Here is a 20,164-nt window from a genome sequence, read left to right as displayed (position 1 = left end):
GGTCAGTTGGGGTCAGCTGTCCCGGCTGTGTCCCCTTCCCAACTTCTTGTGCACCCCCAGCCTGCTCACTGGTGGGGTGGGGTGAGGAGCAGAAAAGGCCTTGACTCTGTGTCAGCACTGCTCAGCAATAGCAAAAACATCCCTGTGTTATCAACACTGTTTCCAGCACAAATCCAAAACATAGCACCTTAAAAGCTACTATGAAGAAATTCAACTCTATGCCAGCCAAAACCAGCACAGTTATGAACTGACCGCAACCCCCATTCCCTGTCCCCCTGCGCCACTCAGGAGGAGGAGGTAGAAAAGTTGGGAATGAAGGAGTGAAGTTGAGCCTGGGAAGAAGGAGGGGTGGAGGTAAGGTGTTTTAGCTTTGTCTTTGTTCCTCGTCATCCTACTCTATTTTCAATTGGCAATAAATTAAATTGATTTTCCCCAAGTCAAGTCTGTTTTGCCTGTGACAGTAACTGGTGAGTGATCTCCTTGTCTTTATCTCGACCCATGAGCTTTTCCATCTTATTTTCCCCCCCTGTCCTGTTGAGGAGCGAGAGTGAAGGAGCGGCTGGGTAGGGTCTGGCAGCTGGCCAAGGTCAACCCACCACAGCAGATAACCTAAACACAAAATAGTTCCAGCATTTACAGAGCAGAACCTGAATTGTTTGTTTCTGTCACCAGCCCAGGCCCAGAGGCACATCTTACCTCGTGCCAAGTGCCAAGTGCGCATTCTTCACACACCTCAGCAGGTTTTGTTTCTGCTTTTGTTTTAAAACACTCACCCAGAAGGAGTACATTTGCCAGGTGTGGAGCCCAAACCTTAGAGGTTTCCTGAAGCCCTGCAGAGTTCAGATATACCCAAAATTATCTCCAGGGAGTCATCTCAGGTGTAGCATCAGCCCTGCTGGACATGGATTCACTCTATAAGAAGCCCTCAAGCTTTCTATCTGCTGTTTTCGAGAACAACCTTTAATGTATTTCTACCAGCAGAAGGCTTCTCAGACCTTCCTTTCCCCCCAGTAAAGGAGATGTGGTTGTCTTGTAGGACAACAGTGTGAAGGACTCACTAATTTCTACGTACTCTTTGTTAGAAATCAAAACAGAGGAAGAGTTTCTGCTCAGAGAACATGAGTGGCCCCAGGATGCTAATTTGAAAAGTTGAAGTGAAGGCAAAAAAGCTTAGTTTGTAACCTTTTTATTTTAAAGGTTGCCTTTTCCATGGGCAAAAGAGCACTCCCTTCCCTCTTCCTCTCCATCCCCACAAAAATGAAAAGGGAAGAGGTTAATAAGAAAGTATAAGAAAGTGTTTTCAAACCATTAGCTTTCACTCTTTTCTGGCTTTTCCTGCAGTAGTAAAGCAAAAAATTACATTCATTTTGCTCTGCTAAAAAGAAAGGGTTTGAGTCATCTGATCAAAATTAGAAACTCAGAGCACATTGCCTTGAGCTGTTTGCCTTGAGCTGCAATTCAGATCAGATGCCAAACTCCACTGAGTCCCACTTCCACAGTAGGAGACACTCTGCACCACCCACATTTCCTGAGGGAGGCAGATCTTAAACATCTCCCCTGGACACATCTCCCCTGGACACATCTCCCCAGCTGAAAGGCCTTTAAAGGACAGGCACCACCACACCTCCCTTCTTCCCCTGCGGTTGCTCAGTGCAGTTGATCCTTTAGCATGACAGTCCCAATCGCTTTCACAAAAAGACCACGGAAAATCCTCTTAGTCCCTACATCCCACGCAACATCATCCCTCAAAAGTTCACATACCACAAGACTCAAGAACTCATGTTCTCTGAGCAGAAACTCTTCCTCTGTTTTGATTTCTAACAAAGAGTACGTAGAAATTAGTGAGTCCTTCACACTGTTGTCCTACAAGACAACCACATCTCCTTTACTGGGGAGAAAGGAAGGTCTGAGAAGCCTTCTGCTAGTAGAAATACATTGTCTTGAAAACAAACTCAGTTTTTGTTGGCAAAACCAACATCTTGCAGATGTTCTCACACAAAAGAATGCAGCCCCAGCAAACCACACTGAAGACGCTCTCTTCCATCTCCATGAAACCCCTGTGAACATGATGCCCAAACACAGCATCACCTGCCCATGCACCAGCCCCATCCGGCTGGCACTGGAGGAGACAGGTTGTAAAACACCACGGCCACAGTGCACAGCCCATATGCCAAAGCTGGTCTCTGGAGAGATGCAATGATGTGCCCAGCTCTGGGGAAAATGTTACTCAGCTACAGGACACTCCACCAGCTGGCCTCAGGGCTAGAAGGAGGCCTGTTTGGTTTATCAGCATGGCAATAGGCACTCTGTCCCATGTATTGCCTCCACTTGCACTGTCACTAATTCAACAGCCAGGCCAACTGTGAATGGAGTTGACATTTCATATGGCTTGGAAAGTGCAAATGACAAAAGACAAAGCTGGAGCTTGACTCATTTGTCCAAACATAGGCATCTTGAGTCATCTGAGAAGTCCTAGGGTATCTGAGACATCTGCACGGGGTTGGGAGCTACAGCACAGGATCTTCTGGAGACCTACAGGGTCAGCCTGGGTCGGTGGCATTAGGCAGCTCTGTGTAGATGGCTGAATTAGTCCCTGCAAATCTAGGAGAGGGAGATGGATCACGGAGTTGTTGGTCATGATTGCAACGCCTGCGTGTTGTGTGGAGGGTGTGGAGGACACCTATAACCAAGTCACTACAGAAGCACCAGGTTTGGGTAGTGAAGGGGAAACAGAGGGGAAGGGAGGCAGACACATAAAAGATGTCAAAAGTCAATACGAATGGCTGCCCAGTGCTGGCATGGTCTGGAAAACTGTCTTGGGTCAAATTCAAAACATTTTTTTATGATTGAGAAGTGAAACAGTTAAAAATGCTTTTGCCGTGGAAACTGCTGATGAGCGGAGGGATAGCTCAGGACCAGTTCCACAGCATTCCTACGAGCATAGACATAAAAATGGCTGGGGGCACTGCTAGAAATAAAGCAGTGCTCTAACTGTCTTGGCAGTCACAGATGTCTGAAAGCAGCAACGAGGGAGCACGTTTTCCCCTTTGCTGGGCCGGGAATGTTAGATACAGGCTGTTAGACCCATGTGTCCAGCAAAAGGTCAACACCAAACGTCTCCCCTTCAGCCAGAAGAAGCAACTACACCCCACTCCCAAAGAAAAGAGAGAGGCTATGAGCCCCTGTAGAGCCTCCTGGTTGACTCAGGACCAGAAACAAACAAGCAAAGGCCACTGACATCACCAGAGTGAGCAGAACCACAGTCCCAGATGCTTTCATGAATCAATTAGGAGCAAAAACATTTCCCTCTCAGACAATACGGGTAATTGTTGTCATTTCTGTAAATTTATACATTTCGGTGACTTAGAGTATTAGTATATTTAAGCACCTTCTGCAGTTTTCTGATATTTGAGATCTGATACATACAGACACACAGATAGACAGAAGCACTTCTACCTGTTCCCTATTAATGACAATATTTACAGTACATCACAAAATGCATTCTTGTGTCCATCTGCTTCTCCCGTTCATCCATATTTCACCCTGCAGATGCACCTGAGGTCTGCCAGCGCCTTTGATGTGCATCGCAGGGTCTCAGTGGCACCAAATAGGCAGGGCACACTACTGCTTCCCCCTTTTTTTTCGACTTTTCTTTTGAGCAGAGGATGTGCAGTTCTCCCGAGAACATGGTGGGTTTTTCTCAAACTCTTCTTTCTTGAGTTCCCAGTCTTCATCTCTCTGGTCTAAGGGGATTCCTTTCATTGCGGCTGTCCTGCGATAGTTTCTGCTCTCCACCTCTGCTCTGGGGAAGAAAGCAAGAACGCATCTTCAGGTACTGAGCACAGCACAGCCACACCACCGTTCATGAGCGGTCCATCTACAGGAACAGGGGATCACGTATTGGTATGGTCAAAACACTGTTGCCAGCAATACATGAGAAAACACTGAGGCTCCAAATCCAACAGCATTCATCACCCCAAGCGACCAGGTACTCACTGAGAGTTGGGCTGAAGTGGGAAACCTTCAGTAAGGATCCACGGTGAGACCGGACTCCTACCATTGGAAGCATAATTTTAACCATGCGAAGCTCTCAAAGACTGATCTGCTGAATTTGTGTGCTATTAAATAGACTTAAGCACATTTAATGCAATTGTACATGGTATATTAACTCACTGCAACCGCAACATTTCCATTTTCTTTTATTTTTTTGTACTGCTCATTCATAAGTACTAGAAATTCTTAATGCCAAAATATCAGATCTGAAGATGACTGGAATTTGGGAGGATTTGTACATAGTTATTCTTACAGATGACCTTTTAACATCAGAAATTATCTAATCCTAATCCAATTCAGCCCTGAAATTTTGCTAAACTTTGCATTCAAATCCAGAACTAAACTTGACAATTCATCCCCATTTCAGTTTTTTAAATAATAACTTGAATTAAGCAATGTCATAGAAATAAGGCTGTGCTGTGGTGGTTCAAATTTTGCATGGGAAAACATTATGTAGAAGATAACATTTTCCCCAGCCCAGTATCTCCATATGCAAATCATTCACAACTCTCCTCTGGTTGCTGGGGTTTTTAGCTGTGTTTCTCAACTTGTCTCCATGTTTTCAAGTGTGTGAAACCTGTGGATGTCAGACAATGAGCCATCATCCATCCAGACCCTGGGATTTCCAAGTCAGCAGTGAGTTTGCGCTTGGCATCTGTGATTGACCAGTCTCCTCATTTTTTTTGAGATATTCGTATATTTTCTAATAAGCAAACACAGTCCCAGATCTTCAGTGAAGGACACTGTACAAGCTAACCTGAAAATAAACATACTTCACTGTAGTTTTTCTTATAGCCTTGAAATATCAATGGTTTTCAGTACACTTCCCATTGTAAACAACCAAAGCAAATTAAAGACCACTTTCATCAAGACTAAAATGAATAGACTCCTTTGACCAGTAATTTAATTTTTTAATCATCTCAGGTATGGTTTTGTTTATCACAGCTCTTAAATATATTTCCTATTAAGTGTTGTTAACTTTCTCTTTACAGTCTTTATACATGCCTGACACCAACACAGCCAATTATCTTGGAAAGAAGTGACCCCAAACTAAAAAATAGATAGATATTTTCTGTGTTTTGTAGGCACTGAGGAACTTTAGAAGAACAAGTACATCTATCCTTCACGTCCAAATCATACAACATAGAATCATGGAATGGTTTGGGCTGTAAGGGACCTTTGAAGATCATCTAGTCCAACCACCAAGTTTCAAGTTGCCGAAAGATAAATTGGTTCTCTTTCAAAAAATAGCAAAAGCAAAAAAAAAATAAGACCTTCTTTTCTTTCTCACACCAGCGGTAAGCAGGAGAAAGCATTGAAAAAACAGGAGCCATTGCAGTGGGTTGACCTTGGCCAGCTGCCAGATGCCCACCCAGCTGCTCTCTCACTGCCCCTCCTCAACAGGAGATGGGGAGAAAGATGGAAAAGCTCATGGTAAAGATAAGGACAGGGAGATCACTCACCAATTACTGTCACAGGCAAAACAGACTTGTGGAAAATCAGTTTAATTTATTGCCAATTGAAAATAGGGTAGGATGGTGAGAAACAAAGACAAAACTAAAACACCTTCCTGCCACCCCCTGCTTCTTCCCAGGCTCAAATTCACTCCTTCATTCCCAACTACTCTACCTCTTCCCCTGAGCAGCACAGGGGGATGGGGAATGGGGGTTGCAGTCAGTCCATAACACGTTGTCTCTGCCACTCCTTCCTCCTCACACTCTTCCCCTGCTCCAGCATGGGTCCTTCCCATGGGCTGCAGTCCTTCAGGATAAGCCAGCTCCAGCATGGGCTCTCCATGGGCTGCTGCTCCTTCAGAGCATGTCCACCTGCTGCAGCATGGGATCTTCCACAGGCTGCAGTGTGGATATCTGCCCCACCATGGTTCTCCATGGGCTGCAGGGGGACAACCTACATCACCGTGGTCTTCTCCACAGGCTGCAGCTCCTTCAGAGCATGTCCACCTGCTGCAGCATGGGATCTTCCACAGGCTGCAGTGTGGATATCTGCCCCACCATGGTTCTCCATGGGCTGCAGGGGGACAACCTACATCACCATGGTCTTCTCCACGGGCTGCAGGGAATCTCTGCTCCAATGCCTGGAGCACCTCCCCTTCCTCCCCCTCCTCCTCCTTTGACCCTGGTGTTGCAGGGATGTTCCTCACACTTTTCCCCTCACTCCTCACTGCCGGGCAGCATTTTTTTCCCTTTCTTCAATATGTTTCCCAGAGGCACCACCATCTTCAGTGATGGGCTGAGCTGTGTCCTGCAGTGTGTCTGGCATATAACAGCCCTGACCTCTCCTCACAGAGACCCTTCTGCACTCCCCTGCCACCAGCACCCAGGCACGGACACCCCAATTGTACATCTTGTCCAAGAGAAGACAAACCCTTTTCTCCTACTGCAGAGGTCTGATTTTGTAGGTACTCAGTATTTATGGAGCTCTGTCAAAAATACCACCGAATACTGGGAAAAATCCTTTTTTTTCTGTAATACAGCAGCACTGTCTCATCAGCGCAACACTGTCCTGGCTGAGAGCACGGAGCAAAGCCAGCGGCTCCACGCAGAGATGCACTGCATAGTGTGGGCTTACTACACACACACACACACACACACAAAAACATATGTATGTGGGGATGTATATAATATATATGTATATACATATGTATATATATACGCCCTGGGCTTAGATAGCAGGAGCCTTTGGTGCAGTTTCAATGCTCGGCACTTTGCAGAGAGGCTGGCAGCAGGCACGAGCCACGGGTCTCTGTGTCGCCTCGGTGCCCTTCCCGGCAGCTCTCACAGCATCCAGGGTAAAGCCCTTCTCATGCAAAAAAATCTGATGCAAATTATATGTTTGTTGCTCAGAAGCAGCTGTGTTTTGAAGGCTGTTTCCTGTTCTTTGCACGTCCATGCAAATCTCGGTGAGTGGTACAGATACTCTGTAGCAGAATATTCCTAATATTTACGTTAATAATATTTACGTGTCGATAAATGTAATATTTCCATGTTGATGCAAACAGTCCCCAGCACAGAGCAGCCGCTCAGCCCAGGTAGGCAGGCATATGTTCATGCAGCCAGCAGCACCTGGGGTCAGACACACAGCGTTCAAGGATCATGGTGGTGCTAGAGGGGGCTGAATTGGGATTTAGGAAGGATTTGGACGTTCATAGCCCTGTTTAGATATGCATGTCAGCCCTGCATTTGGCACAGGCTGTTATTTTAAAAATCGCCTTTTCTCTCTTTTTGCATCACAGGCAAATATCCAAAGCTGACAGTGATGGTCTGTAACAAAATATCCCTCATATTTACATACCAATACCACAGACACCGTGAGCAGAGGGCAGACCTACTCCGTGCTGCGCAGCATTAGCATGCAGACACACACACTTCGTTTTCTGCCCGCGGCGCACATCGGTACTGCCCAGCTCCCGCCGGAGCCGCGGAGCCCTGCCTGACCATGGACATCGCCTCTGGGACCTTCCGCACACCTGAAGGAGCAGAAGGTAATCATGATTATACTACAAATGCCTCCTAGTTACCTCCAAGTTTGCTGACGTGAGGAGGTGAAACTGTTGCATGAGGGTGAAGGCATCCATTGTGGTTGTAAATTATAGTGTTTGGGCTTAAAAAAAGGGTTCCTGAGCCACAGTGATAAACTCTTGGCTGCCCACAGGCTGCGCTATGGCTGTGAGGTGATCATACAGGCTTTGTGTGTCTTATAAAATGTCCTAGGCGTGGGCACTCAAAGCATCTTCCCAGTTATTAAGTTCTCCCAGCCACGCTCCTGGCTGAGCCACGCAGCCGCAGGGCAAGTCAGGCCGGCACGTGGCTCTGAAAGACAAGTTTTCCACCTTAAATTAGTCATTCACCTCAGAAAACCCTCCATCAACTACATGAGTCGCCCTAGGCTGTTGCCTAGGTGGCTCAGACGGGGGTGTCAATCATCCTGTCAATCATTCTCCCAGCCACCTCCACCAGCACAGGCGCCTCTGCCTGCCGCGGGCATTGCCCATCGGCATCATCCAGGCAATTCCCCCACCCTTGCTGTCACCTCACCGCCACGGCTCTGGTGCACAGCCAAGCGCAGAGCAAATGCTACAGACTTGGCAGGACTCGATAAGCAGGATTTAATGGTGAGATTAGTGCAAAAATGACAGCGGTGAACAGGTAAGCAATTGCTATAAATGATTCATCGAGGGGAACAGGCCTGCAGACCTTTCACTCTCCAGGGAAGACAATATTTACCTCTTCTGATATAGAAACCAAGCAAGCCAAGACCTGAGAACAGTATAAAGAGAAAACCCTCCTCTGGAAGAAAATGCCTCATTCTCAAAGAACTGGCAAACCTGAGCTTATCCCAGCTAGGGTCTAGGTAGTAAAAAAACTAATTAGCAAAGCTTAGGTATCGGCTGCTGCTTGTTTAAATTTCTTTAAACTGAAGGTTCTAAGCGCAATAAGAGCTGATTCTTCTGTGTGGAAGGAAGGTGGTGAATAGTGAGGGTTTGCAGCATGTCAGCTCCATAAGCAGTGAGGCTTTAGCTGTAAGGTGCCCTGGATGTGGGGCGGGCAAGTAAAATGCAAAGGTCCCATCAGCTTCCATAATAGCCAGAGCTTAGAAACAGGAACGTATGGCTCCCCTAGAAAGTTTTTTGGGCTCTGTACAGGGGGATTTATGCACAGTTTGGGTGTCTCTTCCTATGGAAGGACACTGATGCTGCGTCAAGATTAAAGGTGGGCATGAAGGATTTCGGCAGGAACCAACAAGCTGTAGAAGTACAGCCAAAGGGCAACAGTACCTACAGAAAGGTTTACATGGATTAATGAAAGGTGGTATTTGGTAGGCACTGGCCACCTCAGATATTTACCCAGCCACCGTGCCTGATTTTGAACTTGGCAGCTCTTGTGCTGAACTGGCAAGCTGGAGACTTTGAGTTGGATATGTGTCTATAAAAAAATCCATGATTTATATGGTGCCAAAGCAGTCTTGAGCATGTGGCAGCAGTAAAAAAGATGCCAGTTAAGGACTACGGTGGGACTGTAAATTCACAGAAGAACCCAGGGGAGGAAAAGCCTTTGGGTGCTCTCAGCATCTCAGGGTCTGGCGCGTGCAGGTTTCACAAGCAATGTATTTAAATACCGGGTAACGTGTGGGACTACAATTTGCACTGAACACTCTGGTTAGCCTCTGGTGATCTGTCCCACTGCTTTAGAGAGATGCAGGTATGGGACACAGCTCAGACCTCTGGAGGACAGCATCCTGATCCAGGGAAACAGCTTTGCAAGGATGAAAATATCTGTGAGCCAAACCGGTGGCTGAAAACCAGGAATGGTAATTGGGAACCCTTTAAAAGCATATTACTCATTGCATACGGTGCCACAGTGATAACCGTAAACAGTTAAGACAATAAGGAGTTTTCCAAAATTTGGAAGTAATATGTGGTCATCCTACTAATAGATCAAATGGTATAATTTTCAATGATTATGTAAAAAAAAGGATGGCTCTGTTCTTTACTACAAGAAGAGCCAAATGATGTACATACACTAACATCAGCTGCTGAAGGGCTGTTCTTAAACAATTGAACCTGTGTATTCAGTATTCCCCACTCTAAGGGTTTAATACTTGTTAGCTCTTGCTTTCTTTCCCATTGCTTAATAATCGCTCTGTAATATCCTTATAAAAACAATGATGTCATGAAGTGGTAGTGATTCTGAAAACATACCAAGGCAAACCATAGGAGGCAGTGGAATAAATGAATGTCTTCCCAATGGCTTCCCCGTGACAAAGACCCATATTTGCTTGTCTACTACTCGTGCTTGATGGCTTTAATAGGCTCTAGGTGGAAAGACAGGTAACACGCTCGTATTCGTTCTGGTCCTCTATATAGCAGGCAATTTAATTTTCATTGCTGGAGCCCTGTCGGCTGCCGCAGTGGGACCGGCCATCGCTACTCACGTTTCTAAGAACCTGGAGCAGTCTTGGTGACCGTAGATTTCTGCAAGCCTCTTGGGAGTGTCGCCGAAGAGGTCGGCCGCGTCCATGGCAGCATGCAGGGAATGAAGGGTGCGAAGCACCCCCAGTCTCCCCGACTCGGCAGCAAAGTGAGCCGGAGTCCAGCCCACGTCGCTCCGCAGGCAATGCTGGGCACCGTGATCCACAAGGAGCTTGACCAGCTCCGATTGCCCTTGTGTTGGGCAGCAAAACAGGGAGAGAAGATGCACCTGCATTAGACTTTATACCTTCGGGATGCAGAAGACGGTCACACACAGTTGATCATAATTCCCTCAGTCATGTAATGATGGATTTTACCCATGACCTGGCCATCTGATTTATCAAATAAGTGATACTCATTAGAAAATGCTGATTTTTTTTTTTCCAAACTAGACTGCTTCCAGAAGCATTTTACAATGAAAACAGCAATAAAATCAAAAAGCTTTCTACTAATTTCCGAACAGCGCATCTCAATTAGTCATTGACCAATTGGCTATTGACTATTTTATTGTTTTCATTTTGGTTTTTAGTTCAATGCAAAATAAAATTTAAACATTAAAAAACTGGAAAACCTGTGAACAGCTTTACTAAAACAAAGGTTTGTTTGATAAGAGATAGAGAAATTACTTGTTTTCATTTCACCTTCATATTTTTCTAACTTGTGGAATTGCTTAAATAAGCAAAAAAAGTTATTTCTACCCCACTTCACACTGCCTTGACTGAGCTAGATCGTTCCCAGTGGCACGTAGGCCATGCCAGTCTCTCATCATCATTTTCTTAAATAGCTGAGTTCCCTTTGCTGCTGCCCAAATGAGTAATAATCCATCAGGGCAAAAGTAAAACATGGTGTCAAGTGTAAACCAGCAAATCACGCACTTGATTTCTGAGCAAAGACAGATGCCATGATGTGAGATCCCAATGTGTAACAAACACCCTCGCACGGAGGAGTGCAGGTCCAGTTTCCCATTTTACACTGTGTACAATTATACATTATATATTGTTGCGTTCATCTCTTTTCTGGGCTGCAAAGGGATATTTGACTTTTACAGCCACCTCTGATGGTGAAGGACCAAATGGGAGCTGCAAACAGCTCTGGTCCTGTGTTGTTTATTCGACCAGGTGGGATAAAGGGAGGGCAATGTAAAACACGCTGTAATTATTTTGTTCTATTGGGTTTGATAAATACCTGGTATAAATACAGTGGTTTTGACTTTCTGCTCATTCGTGCAGGCGTACATGAGAAATAACTCCTCTGCACTGTATGAAGTCACCTCTTAGAAAAGTAATGATGTGGGGGACAAGCAGACATGCTATATGTACCTATCATGTAAACTGTAAATTTTCATGTGACGGAAAAAAAAGCTAAAAAATCACTTTGATGCTAATCCCATAAATTATTTTGGAGGCAAGTTCCCATTTAAATTGGTATTTTTCTCTTTTTTGCTCATTAAGGACAAAATGATCAGATACAAGCCGTGACTATCGCTAGCATTAATTGCCATCACAGCAAGATGCAATTACAATCAGCATCACCTTTTATGATGCCGGTTCGCAGATGTAACAGAGCAGGGGGTGCCCTTACCTTTTGCAGCAGCCCAGTGCAGCGGGGTCCTGTCATGCCAGTCAACATCCTTGTGATTTGGGTCGCAGCGCCCTGTCCTCAAAATCTCATCCACCAGGTCGTAGTCCCCCAACGCCACAGCTTCGTGGAGTTCTGTCATGCTGCACGCTTCAGAAAGGTGCCTGGTAAAAGAGCGATCGTCATTTAGTGGGTGTTCACGGATGTACCAGCTCCTCTCAAGAGCAATTTTAACAGATCAAGCAGCATCTGGATTAAACATGAGACATGCACTGTGAGAAACCAGGATTTATCCAAAAATAAGGAAAAAGGAATGAGAGGGGGAAAAAAATTATAATTTATCTTCAAACCAGTGATCACAGACCGATGGTGACGTTTGGTTTGCAGTCATGGAGATCTGGAGCAAAGTGCAGCCCTTCATATAAAGGACTCGTAGATAAAACTACATTGCATTTCTCAAGGATGTTGCTAACAAACAGCCAGCTCAGACCAAACATTTGCCACGGGTCTGTTGGTACTCACTTACCATGGAAACTGGCTCCTCCCTTGCCAATGCTGCGGATCCATTATTGGTGGTGTTTTATTGCAATGAAAGAAATGTCTGTGCAAGTAGCTTCTGATGTTCTTCGGTGCAAATAATCGAGCTATGGCATGTTGCTTAAAAATCTCATCTCCATAGCCGTGCTTTGCACTTTCCAGTCCCGTACAACAGACCCCCATCAAGAAACGCAAGCAGATCTTCAGCCCCTGCAAGGCTGTGGAGTTCAATAATTATACCTGTGCTAGGGGGTATTTCCTAGCTGCTTTGCTGGCAGGGAATTTAAGCAGCTTGCGAGGATCACTACACTACCCCATCATCCTGAGGATGGAAACACTGCAATATTTTCTCCAGTCTGGCCGAATCAATGGGGAGAAAACTTTTATATTCCCATATCAACAGCTGGTCTTGAGCTAATTAGTCCAGTCTCCCCCCCCCTCCCCATAAACCAGAAGAGTTTTAGGATTTGCTCCAGCTTTTGCATTGCATTTACTTGATGGAGTAATTTTCACTGATTGAAAAGAGTGTGATTTCCATGTTCAGCAGGTTGGAAAGGACCAATATTGGAGCTTGCAGAGGCCGATGTGAGGGAAGGTTTGCAATCCTAGGGGCTACGTCCTGGGAGCCAGAGGTGGATGGGACCATATCCCTGCTCCCAACTCCCACAAACATCCCGGCCACATCCCAAATCCAGGCTGGAAGGACACACCACCATCTCTGCCCTGCTTTCTTGTAAGAAAAAGATGAGATACAAAGGTCAGAGGGAATCACAGCCTGCTTCAGCAGGTCCCCTGACTTAGGTGGTTGGACTGTGTAGACCAGATCCAAGAGAAAGACCCATACATGACTTCTACTGAGTTTGACTCCTGCACATCTGGGAATATCTGAATATATTAAAAAATATAATACATTTTGGAGCTCCTCAGTGGGCCACAAAAGTATCATTGGCTTTGGCATGTCTCTGTTACTTTAACCACTCCTGCACTGCTTCCTCCTCCTCATTGCCTCTCACTAACCTTGAAGAACCTGTTCCTTTAGATTAAACAGAGGTCTTCAGAGTCGTCCTCCAAGACCAATCAACAGCATTAAATCTATCCTGAAAATGTTACACTTTAATGCACCCAGCCCATCACTGAAATGAGTGCTGGACAAAAGTACAGAAGAAAAAAAATCTTGGACCTTTTCATACAGCTTTCTTATTCTTTTCCAAGGAAATGCCAACAAAGTTCAAAGCTTAAAAATATAACTTAAATTTCAAGCACGTTTGTGCTCTGCTAGCTTCAGATCATACCCACACACATACATGCAGAGGGAGAAGAAGAGAAGCAAATGATCCCGCCCCAGGAGCTCACCAGCTCACCAGGGAGACAGTCCACGGGTGCAGCTTCATAAGCAATTTAGGCCAAGCCAAATTTTACCTTCCCTCCCTCCCCTGCTGCCTCCCTTTGCTAGCCTTGAAGCTCATATGGCTGTTTCTTCAGCTGGATCAACCTGTTGATCTCTCAGAAAACTAATCTTTTATTATTGGTGCTGGTTTTAGGGTTAATTCCCTAAATTCAGCGTTATCGAGGGGGCAAACACCGGGGCTGTGCAAAGGGGGGGTGGGTGCAGATCCGCCCCGTCAGTAGGGACCTGTGCTTGATCCACCTTAAACCACCCCAGAAGTTGCACCCAAAAGTGGGATCGGCTTCCTTAGGCTGTTGTTATCCCCTTCTCATAAGGCCAGAAGAAAAAGATTTGTATTTTTATGGAGGGACCTTAAGCCAAAGGTCTCCCCTCCTCGCCCAGCCATAAGCGTTGCAGCTCCTCCGCGGGATGTTGCAACCCGGCGGGGGGGATTTTCTCGCAGGGATCCCGGGGCTTGATCCAGCCCTACGCCACCACGCTTGGCAGCGCCGCGAGGAAAGCCAGAAATTCGCAGCCACATGCAAACAAGCCCGTATATAAACCCGTCCCTGCCATACAAAGGCACGGCCCAGCATTTAAGCAGCCGCGGGGTCCTCTGGGGCGTGCAGTGTTTTTTGGGGATGGCTCCATGCCGAAAACTTGTTTTCCAGGCCCAGGGAAGATCTCTCCCAGAAAGATTCTCTCATCTGAAAACTAAGGCAAAGTTTGGTCCCTCCCCTTCAGGGAGAGCCCGGCAGTCGGTCTGCCCGCGAGAAAGACGTCCTCCTGCGGGAGCAGTCGCCTCTCGCCTGGCTCCGGAGGGCCGTGGGCGGCCGAAGGGTCCATCCTGCTCCTTCGGCCAGCAGGACGGGAGCAGGGGGCGTCCGGGACACCGCACACCAGGTACGTGGAGTGCTGGGTGCTGCTAAAAGGGGGGAAAAGGGTCTGGGGAAAGCACGGGGAGGAGCGACGGTGGCACGAGGGGGACTTTAAGGAGCTGGGTAGTTTCTGCACAGCCCCTCGCGCAGCTTGCCAGTGCTCCTGCTCCCTGGCTTCAGCCTGCTCTTCCCAAAGCCTGTCCCCGATCCTCAAGGGCTTGTGCTCCTCCACTTCCTCCCTTCCAGCCCCTTATCTGGCCCCAGATCCCTGCGTGTCCCTACAGAGGGGCGGGATTCACCCCGGGTAAGCTGCAGCGCGTGGACGTGCCCCTTCCCCGCCGCCTGTACGGCCAGCACTCAGGGAAAAGGTGAATCGAGTTTTCCCACGGGGAAAAGTAACCCACCTCCTGACACGGACGTGCCCAGCGTGGGGATGGGAAGCAGCAGTCCCAGGCTGCAGCGGGGGAAACTCAGACTAGATGGAAGGGGAAAAAAAAATTCACAGTGAGGGTGATTATACTCTGCTTCAGGCGTCCAGCATTGAGACATGCAAAACCGAGGCAGTCCCATGCGTGCCCTGCTTTGAGCAGGGGTTTGGACTAGGTGACCTCCAGCAGTCCTTCCCGAACTAAGTTCTTCTTGGAGGCTGAGAGGGACACAGAGCAGGAGGTTTTGGGTGTTCTGCCAGCACGGCATTCATCTCCCCCAAACCCAGCATCTGCAAGGTGGACGCCTGCACAGGACCCTGCGCCCTGGCTGCTGTTAGAGCCGGTGGGGAGAGAGACGGCAGTTTTAGGATGTGGTTCCCCCTGGTGTGTTTTAAGCCCCATGAGCTCAGATATAGGTGACAAGGTGGTGGACTGTGACGTTAGCCAGACGAACCCGCTGGGAGAGCCTGCCTGTACTGTAACCCGTGACACAACCACCTGAGCCTCTCCAGGAGCAGCAGGTGAAGGCTCTTCAGGGTAGGAACCGTGGGCAGCAACGCTGTCCGGACTTGCACTTACCAACCCCGCTGACATGATTTACAGCAGCGGAGAAGCTGTTGTAACTTACTGCTGGGGACACGGGGGATCCTTTACAGGGCAGCTCTAGGAGGAAACTGGAGATGCTCAAATCTCCATCTCTGGCTGTCGTTAGTGGTTGGCCTCCCCTTTTTCTCTGCCTGCTGGAAGTGAAACACTTTCTCTCTTCAAAATCGGCTAATCTTAGGGGGGAAGGGACTTTTCTGTGCTTGCAGAGAAGTGAGAGGGGATGTTCCTGCTGAGGGAGGTACACTTGGACTTAGCCCTTGGATCCAGAAGCTCCACAGTTTATGGGAAGGCTGAACCCAACTGCCTCCTCTTGCTGACTCCAAGGCTGCTGCCTGCTGCTTCCACCTGACGTCCCCACCACACAGCAGATAGGTTTTCCACTAGCCAGGTCCTGCTTCAGGCCCAAACCAGCAAGCAAAGGGTAAGAAAAGTTGATTCAATGCCTAAAACAGGGCATTTAAGAGCAGGAACCAGAACTATGGCTCTCAGGTGAACGCTGTCATAATGCTTAGTGGTGCTTTTTCCCCCAGACCCAGTGAATGTTGGAATGCTTTGGTATCTGGGGTAGGGACTAAGGTGATCCCATGCCCTGGTGATGAGAAATGGCTCTTTGGTTCAATCTCCAGTGCCAAATCAGGCAGGGGATGTACTTAAAACAGATTACTCGGAGCTCAAGAAGGGGACAGTGACACCTCCTTCCGCTGGGGAATATCTCACTGGGGAGTGCTACCGAGATGAGCACATGGAAGTGCCCTGAGACATAGCTGGGAGGCCTTGGCCTAACCCGGGATGCAGGAACATCACCCGAAAGGCTGGGAATCGCCCAGCTCCACCTTTGCTTCTCTCAGTCTCCATTTCCCATCTCGAGAAGGGGGATGTACCGTCCTTCCCCAGCCTCGCATGCCGTCTGTGCTCATGGTGATGTGCCATCACCGAATACTGAGGTCAGCATAACCTCCGCACTAAGCCACACCAAGATGTCGGATGGAAGCAGTCTGTAAAACGTGCAGTATGCTTGTTTACTGGAAAAAAAAAAGTGGCTCAGATCAGTGGAAAAATACACATTTGCATTTCAGTGACAGCCTCAGCCATTTACACCCTGCAACACAAAAGGCATCAGTGTGAAGGACTCTTTCCTTCAGCTCCCTCACATTCCCCAGGCTCAGCTCCCCAGCTTTGGCAGCCTTCAAATAACGGACAAGCCAAGGTCAGGGGGAAAAAAAAAAAAAAAAAGAAAAGAAAAAAAACCAAGGAAAAAAACCCTAAAACCGTAGGCCCCAGTAAAACCTCCTTTACCGCTGCCCACTATCCAAGTGAGAGCTCCTGCGTGGGAACTGCTCACCATTTGCTCTGAGGGCTCTTGCACTGCCCAGACCCCCCCGCAGCCTCCTTCTCCCTTGCTGGAGAAGCTAGCACCTCTCCAGCCCCCAGCTGCTGGGATGGACACTCATGGAGGCGGCAGAGATCAGGTTTTGTCAGGCGTGGGGACAGCTCACCCCGACACCAGCACCACCATCCTCTGTCCTCCTCCACCAGTAACTTCCCACAAGCTTCATGGAGATGCTGAGCAGCCTGAGGAACAGCAAACCCGCTTCAGAAGGTGTTGGGAAGAAGCGTAGCGACACCCACGACCCCGTCCTGCCGCTCTCATGTGCGTAAGCTCTCCCACTGCAAGCCCCTGGAGCGCTGGAGGGGAGAGTTTGCAGGATCTGGCCCAAAAAAGCACAATGCCGGATCACCTCCTTGTGCCAGCTCGCACAGACCCGTGGAAGTCAGCGCCGATTTATACTGATGTTGGATCCAGCCTTGGGATTTAAAAAAAGCCTCTGTGTTTATCCCAGTGCCGGGAAAGGCTGTGGGAGCTGCTTCCTGCGCCCTTTCAATCCCCGGCTCCGGGGCCGCTGTGGGAACCACCCGGCGACAGCCACAGCACGTCGGCTCTGGCAAACAAACTCAAACCCACAAACTAAAGGCAGAAACACCATTAAACACGAGGAAGCCCTCATCTGCCTGATTGCATTCACGAGCAAGAATGTGGGCATGCTGCTGTCAGATGTAACTTTCATTTTCGGATCAAGACAACGCTCCGTTTATCACACTCGAAGTGGACCCACCTCTCCTCCAAGGCCTGTGTGGACTCCGGCCGTTAAAAATTTAGGAGCAGGACACTCATCTCAGGTCTCAGCTACTGTAAAACCAGCAGGGCCACAGACTTCCAGACTTAAGACACACAGAGACATATAAAGACACAACCTGATGCATTTCTTAAAAAGCACGTACGGGTTTGATTTCCAATACCGCAGGAGAAGAGCGGGGGTGATGGATGCTGTCATCCCACAGCATCCGCAGGGAAATCAGTTAGCTACCATTGCCGTAGTGTAATTTAACAGCCTAGAGGTTTTGGGGCTGTTTCTCTTCTGCTACAGAAGATGCTGGCGGTGCACAAATGAAAAGTTGGTTTAGGACAAAAAGAACAGGCTGATGATGTAAACTACTGACAGTAACAACCCCCCACCCCCCCAATCCACGCTGGAGGTTCGAGGTTTCCTTTTCTGCTGTTCCTTCGAGAGGGCTGGACAAACTGGGCAGAGCAGCAGTTTAGCATCTGAGTAGTAAAATGCCCTGCACAGGGCATGTCACTGTGCTGTTATTTAAAATTCCCCCAAAAGAGTAAAGCAGAGCGAATGCAGCATTTTTACCTGCACCTGAATTAGGCACCTTCTGAATTTCCCAAGAAATAACGACATTGTTCTAGAGGAAAGCTGGAAAGGTGTTTAAAAAAAAAAGTCATGTTTCAGGTGTAAAACGTTTTTTCAATTTGTACTTCTTACCATAAGAAAAGCTCATGCCTCAGGAAAAAGGTTTTTAAGGTGTTACAGGATGTTTTACTGAAAGAAATTCAATTATAAACAGGAGTAGTTCATAGGGGGGGTTCCCCCACCTCTTCCATGTCCTTTTCTTAATGTCTGTTATTGCTTTAAAAGTTAATGCTCTGCTTAATACATTTGGCTTATAAGACTGGTAGGAATTTTAACATTTAGTTTGCATTTTAAAAAACAGCCATAGTATTTGATGACAGTTTCTGGTCCCGATTCGATAACCTCAAAACACCCCTCACCTAAACACCTTTCCTGTTCAGAAAAGCCACACGAAAGCGCCCAGGCCCAGAGCAGTGGCTGCAGCTGACCTCCAGCCCTTTGGACTTGGGATGGGCAGTCACAGCTCCGCTCCTAAACCTACTGCCAAACCCTTTCGTAGCCCTGGGTAAGGGAAAGAAAGCATTTCTAGCCAAAAAACACTTTATAACTCAGTAATAGCCTTGTAGCTATCAAAAAAAAAAAAAGCTACATAAAAAAAGTTAGATAAAAGAAGTTACATAAAAAAAATGTTCTGCAAGATGACAAACAGGGCTTACTGGAATATTTAAAAATCAGAAGAAACTCTCAGAGAAACTACATCATTAAAATAGCACACCCATTTCTTCAACTTAAAACAACTGTTTTATTTTTGCTTTTCTGCTCTTTATTTCAGAGGGTAATAAAGTTCCCAACAGCCCCAGAAGGCCTGAGGCTCCCCTCTGTTTGGCTTATGTGCTAAATGCAGAAGTTCCCCCCAGATTTGCGGTTACGGTTAGGACAGCTTTCACCCCAACGCCTCCCCAGGTAGATCCCGCTCCATAAACAATGCCTAATTGTCACCTGGGACCCCACACAGCAAAGATACTGAACTCGGTATCAAACTTCCCTTTATGACTTCATGTGAAAATAAAGTTGGCTTTTTTTTTTTTTAATTCCATTTTTGGCTAAAACTTTTACAGTTCCAGAAATGCAGTACTTGGACTCCCTGTTTACTGCTGACCCCAAACAACCCCCGCATTTCCCCCATATCCACGTTCCTTGGTATCAAGAGAAGGCCCTTCCAGCAGCAGCTCCTCCGGTTACCGCACACTCATCAGCTGAAGGAGGAACCGGCAGGGCAACCTCTTAGAAAAGCAGCAGCGAAGCTGCAAAACTCAGTCCTAAACCAGCCGCTCAGCCTGGCTTAAAACCCCTTCCAGCGGCTGTTATCAGCAGCCAAGCACTTAAACCCGGCCGCATCCTCTCCTGCGATCAGGCAGAGACCGTTGGAAGCACTTTCACCTTACGGGATGTACGTATGATGGAGCTGGGCTATCGGATGTTTTCTCGGAGCGATGGATGTGGAGGGGAAGTTTCTCCGCACGGACGAACAGAGCCGTTAGCTGTGAAGGGGAGCTAGGAGCAGAGCAATACGTTACTAGAAGTACGTACGCTCCCTCCTTGCTCCCCTTTCGGGCGCGGTTGCGGGGGGTAAACATCTGATGGTGGCACCGCTGTGGTTTTACTGGTGCGTGTTTATTCCCACGCGTGTCCTAAGGGGCAGAGCAGACGAGTGCGGGCAGCAGAGGCAGGGCAGGCGGCGCATCCCTAGGCGGCCAGGTCGAAGTCGTCGCGCTCCTGGTTGTAGTCGAGCACCTTCTGTCGGAGGCGAGAGGCGTCCACCCAGGTGATGAAGTCCTCCACGGCGCGGGGGACGAGGAGAGCGGGGTCGGTCACCACCTCGGGCCCCACGCGGACGTGTCCCTGCTCCACGAAGGTGACGGCGTGGCGCAGGTTCTGGGCCATCCGCAGCTTCACCAGCAGGCAGGGCAGGCGCCGCCGGCAGAAGGCGGCGGCCGAGAGGCTCTCGC

The 20,164-nt window shown here is 47.9% G+C and overlaps 3 protein-coding genes across 3 annotated transcripts in view; 1 reads left to right on the top strand and 2 right to left on the bottom strand.

The window, feature by feature from the left end:
* Positions 1–3,621: 3,621 nt before the first annotated feature.
* Positions 3,622–11,762, bottom strand: ANKRD66 (ankyrin repeat domain 66). Its single transcript, XM_009288980.2, has 3 exons — positions 11,624–11,762; positions 10,006–10,234; positions 3,622–3,802 (listed from the first exon to the last, which is right to left on the bottom strand). The coding sequence occupies exons 1-3, from the start codon at positions 11,760–11,762 to the stop codon at positions 3,622–3,624; spliced, it is 549 nt and encodes a 182-aa protein (XP_009287255.1).
* Positions 11,763–14,297: 2,535 nt separating this feature from the next.
* The window catches only part of PLA2G7 (phospholipase A2 group VII), an 18,733-nt gene continuing 12,866 nt past the window's right edge, over positions 14,298–20,164 (top strand). The window contains exon 1 of the mRNA XM_009288979.2: positions 14,298–14,447. The gene's annotated coding sequence lies outside the window, so the exon portion shown is untranslated. The remainder of the gene's footprint in view (positions 14,448–20,164) is intronic.
* IMP3 (IMP3, U3 small nucleolar ribonucleoprotein) lies at positions 18,940–20,162 on the bottom strand (the record flags this gene model as incomplete). Its single annotated transcript, XM_009289009.2, has 1 exon — positions 18,940–20,162. A coding segment is annotated over one exon (261 nt), but the record flags the coding sequence as incomplete, so codon positions are not given.

This window comes from Aptenodytes forsteri, unplaced genomic scaffold, assembly GCF_000699145.1.
Source record: "Aptenodytes forsteri isolate BGI_AS27 unplaced genomic scaffold, ASM69914v1 Scaffold57, whole genome shotgun sequence".
Classification (NCBI taxonomy): Eukaryota; Metazoa; Chordata; class Aves; order Sphenisciformes; family Spheniscidae; genus Aptenodytes; species Aptenodytes forsteri.
The sequence above is the reverse complement of the archived record's forward strand: the minus strand, read 5'-3'. Positions and strand labels throughout refer to the sequence as shown.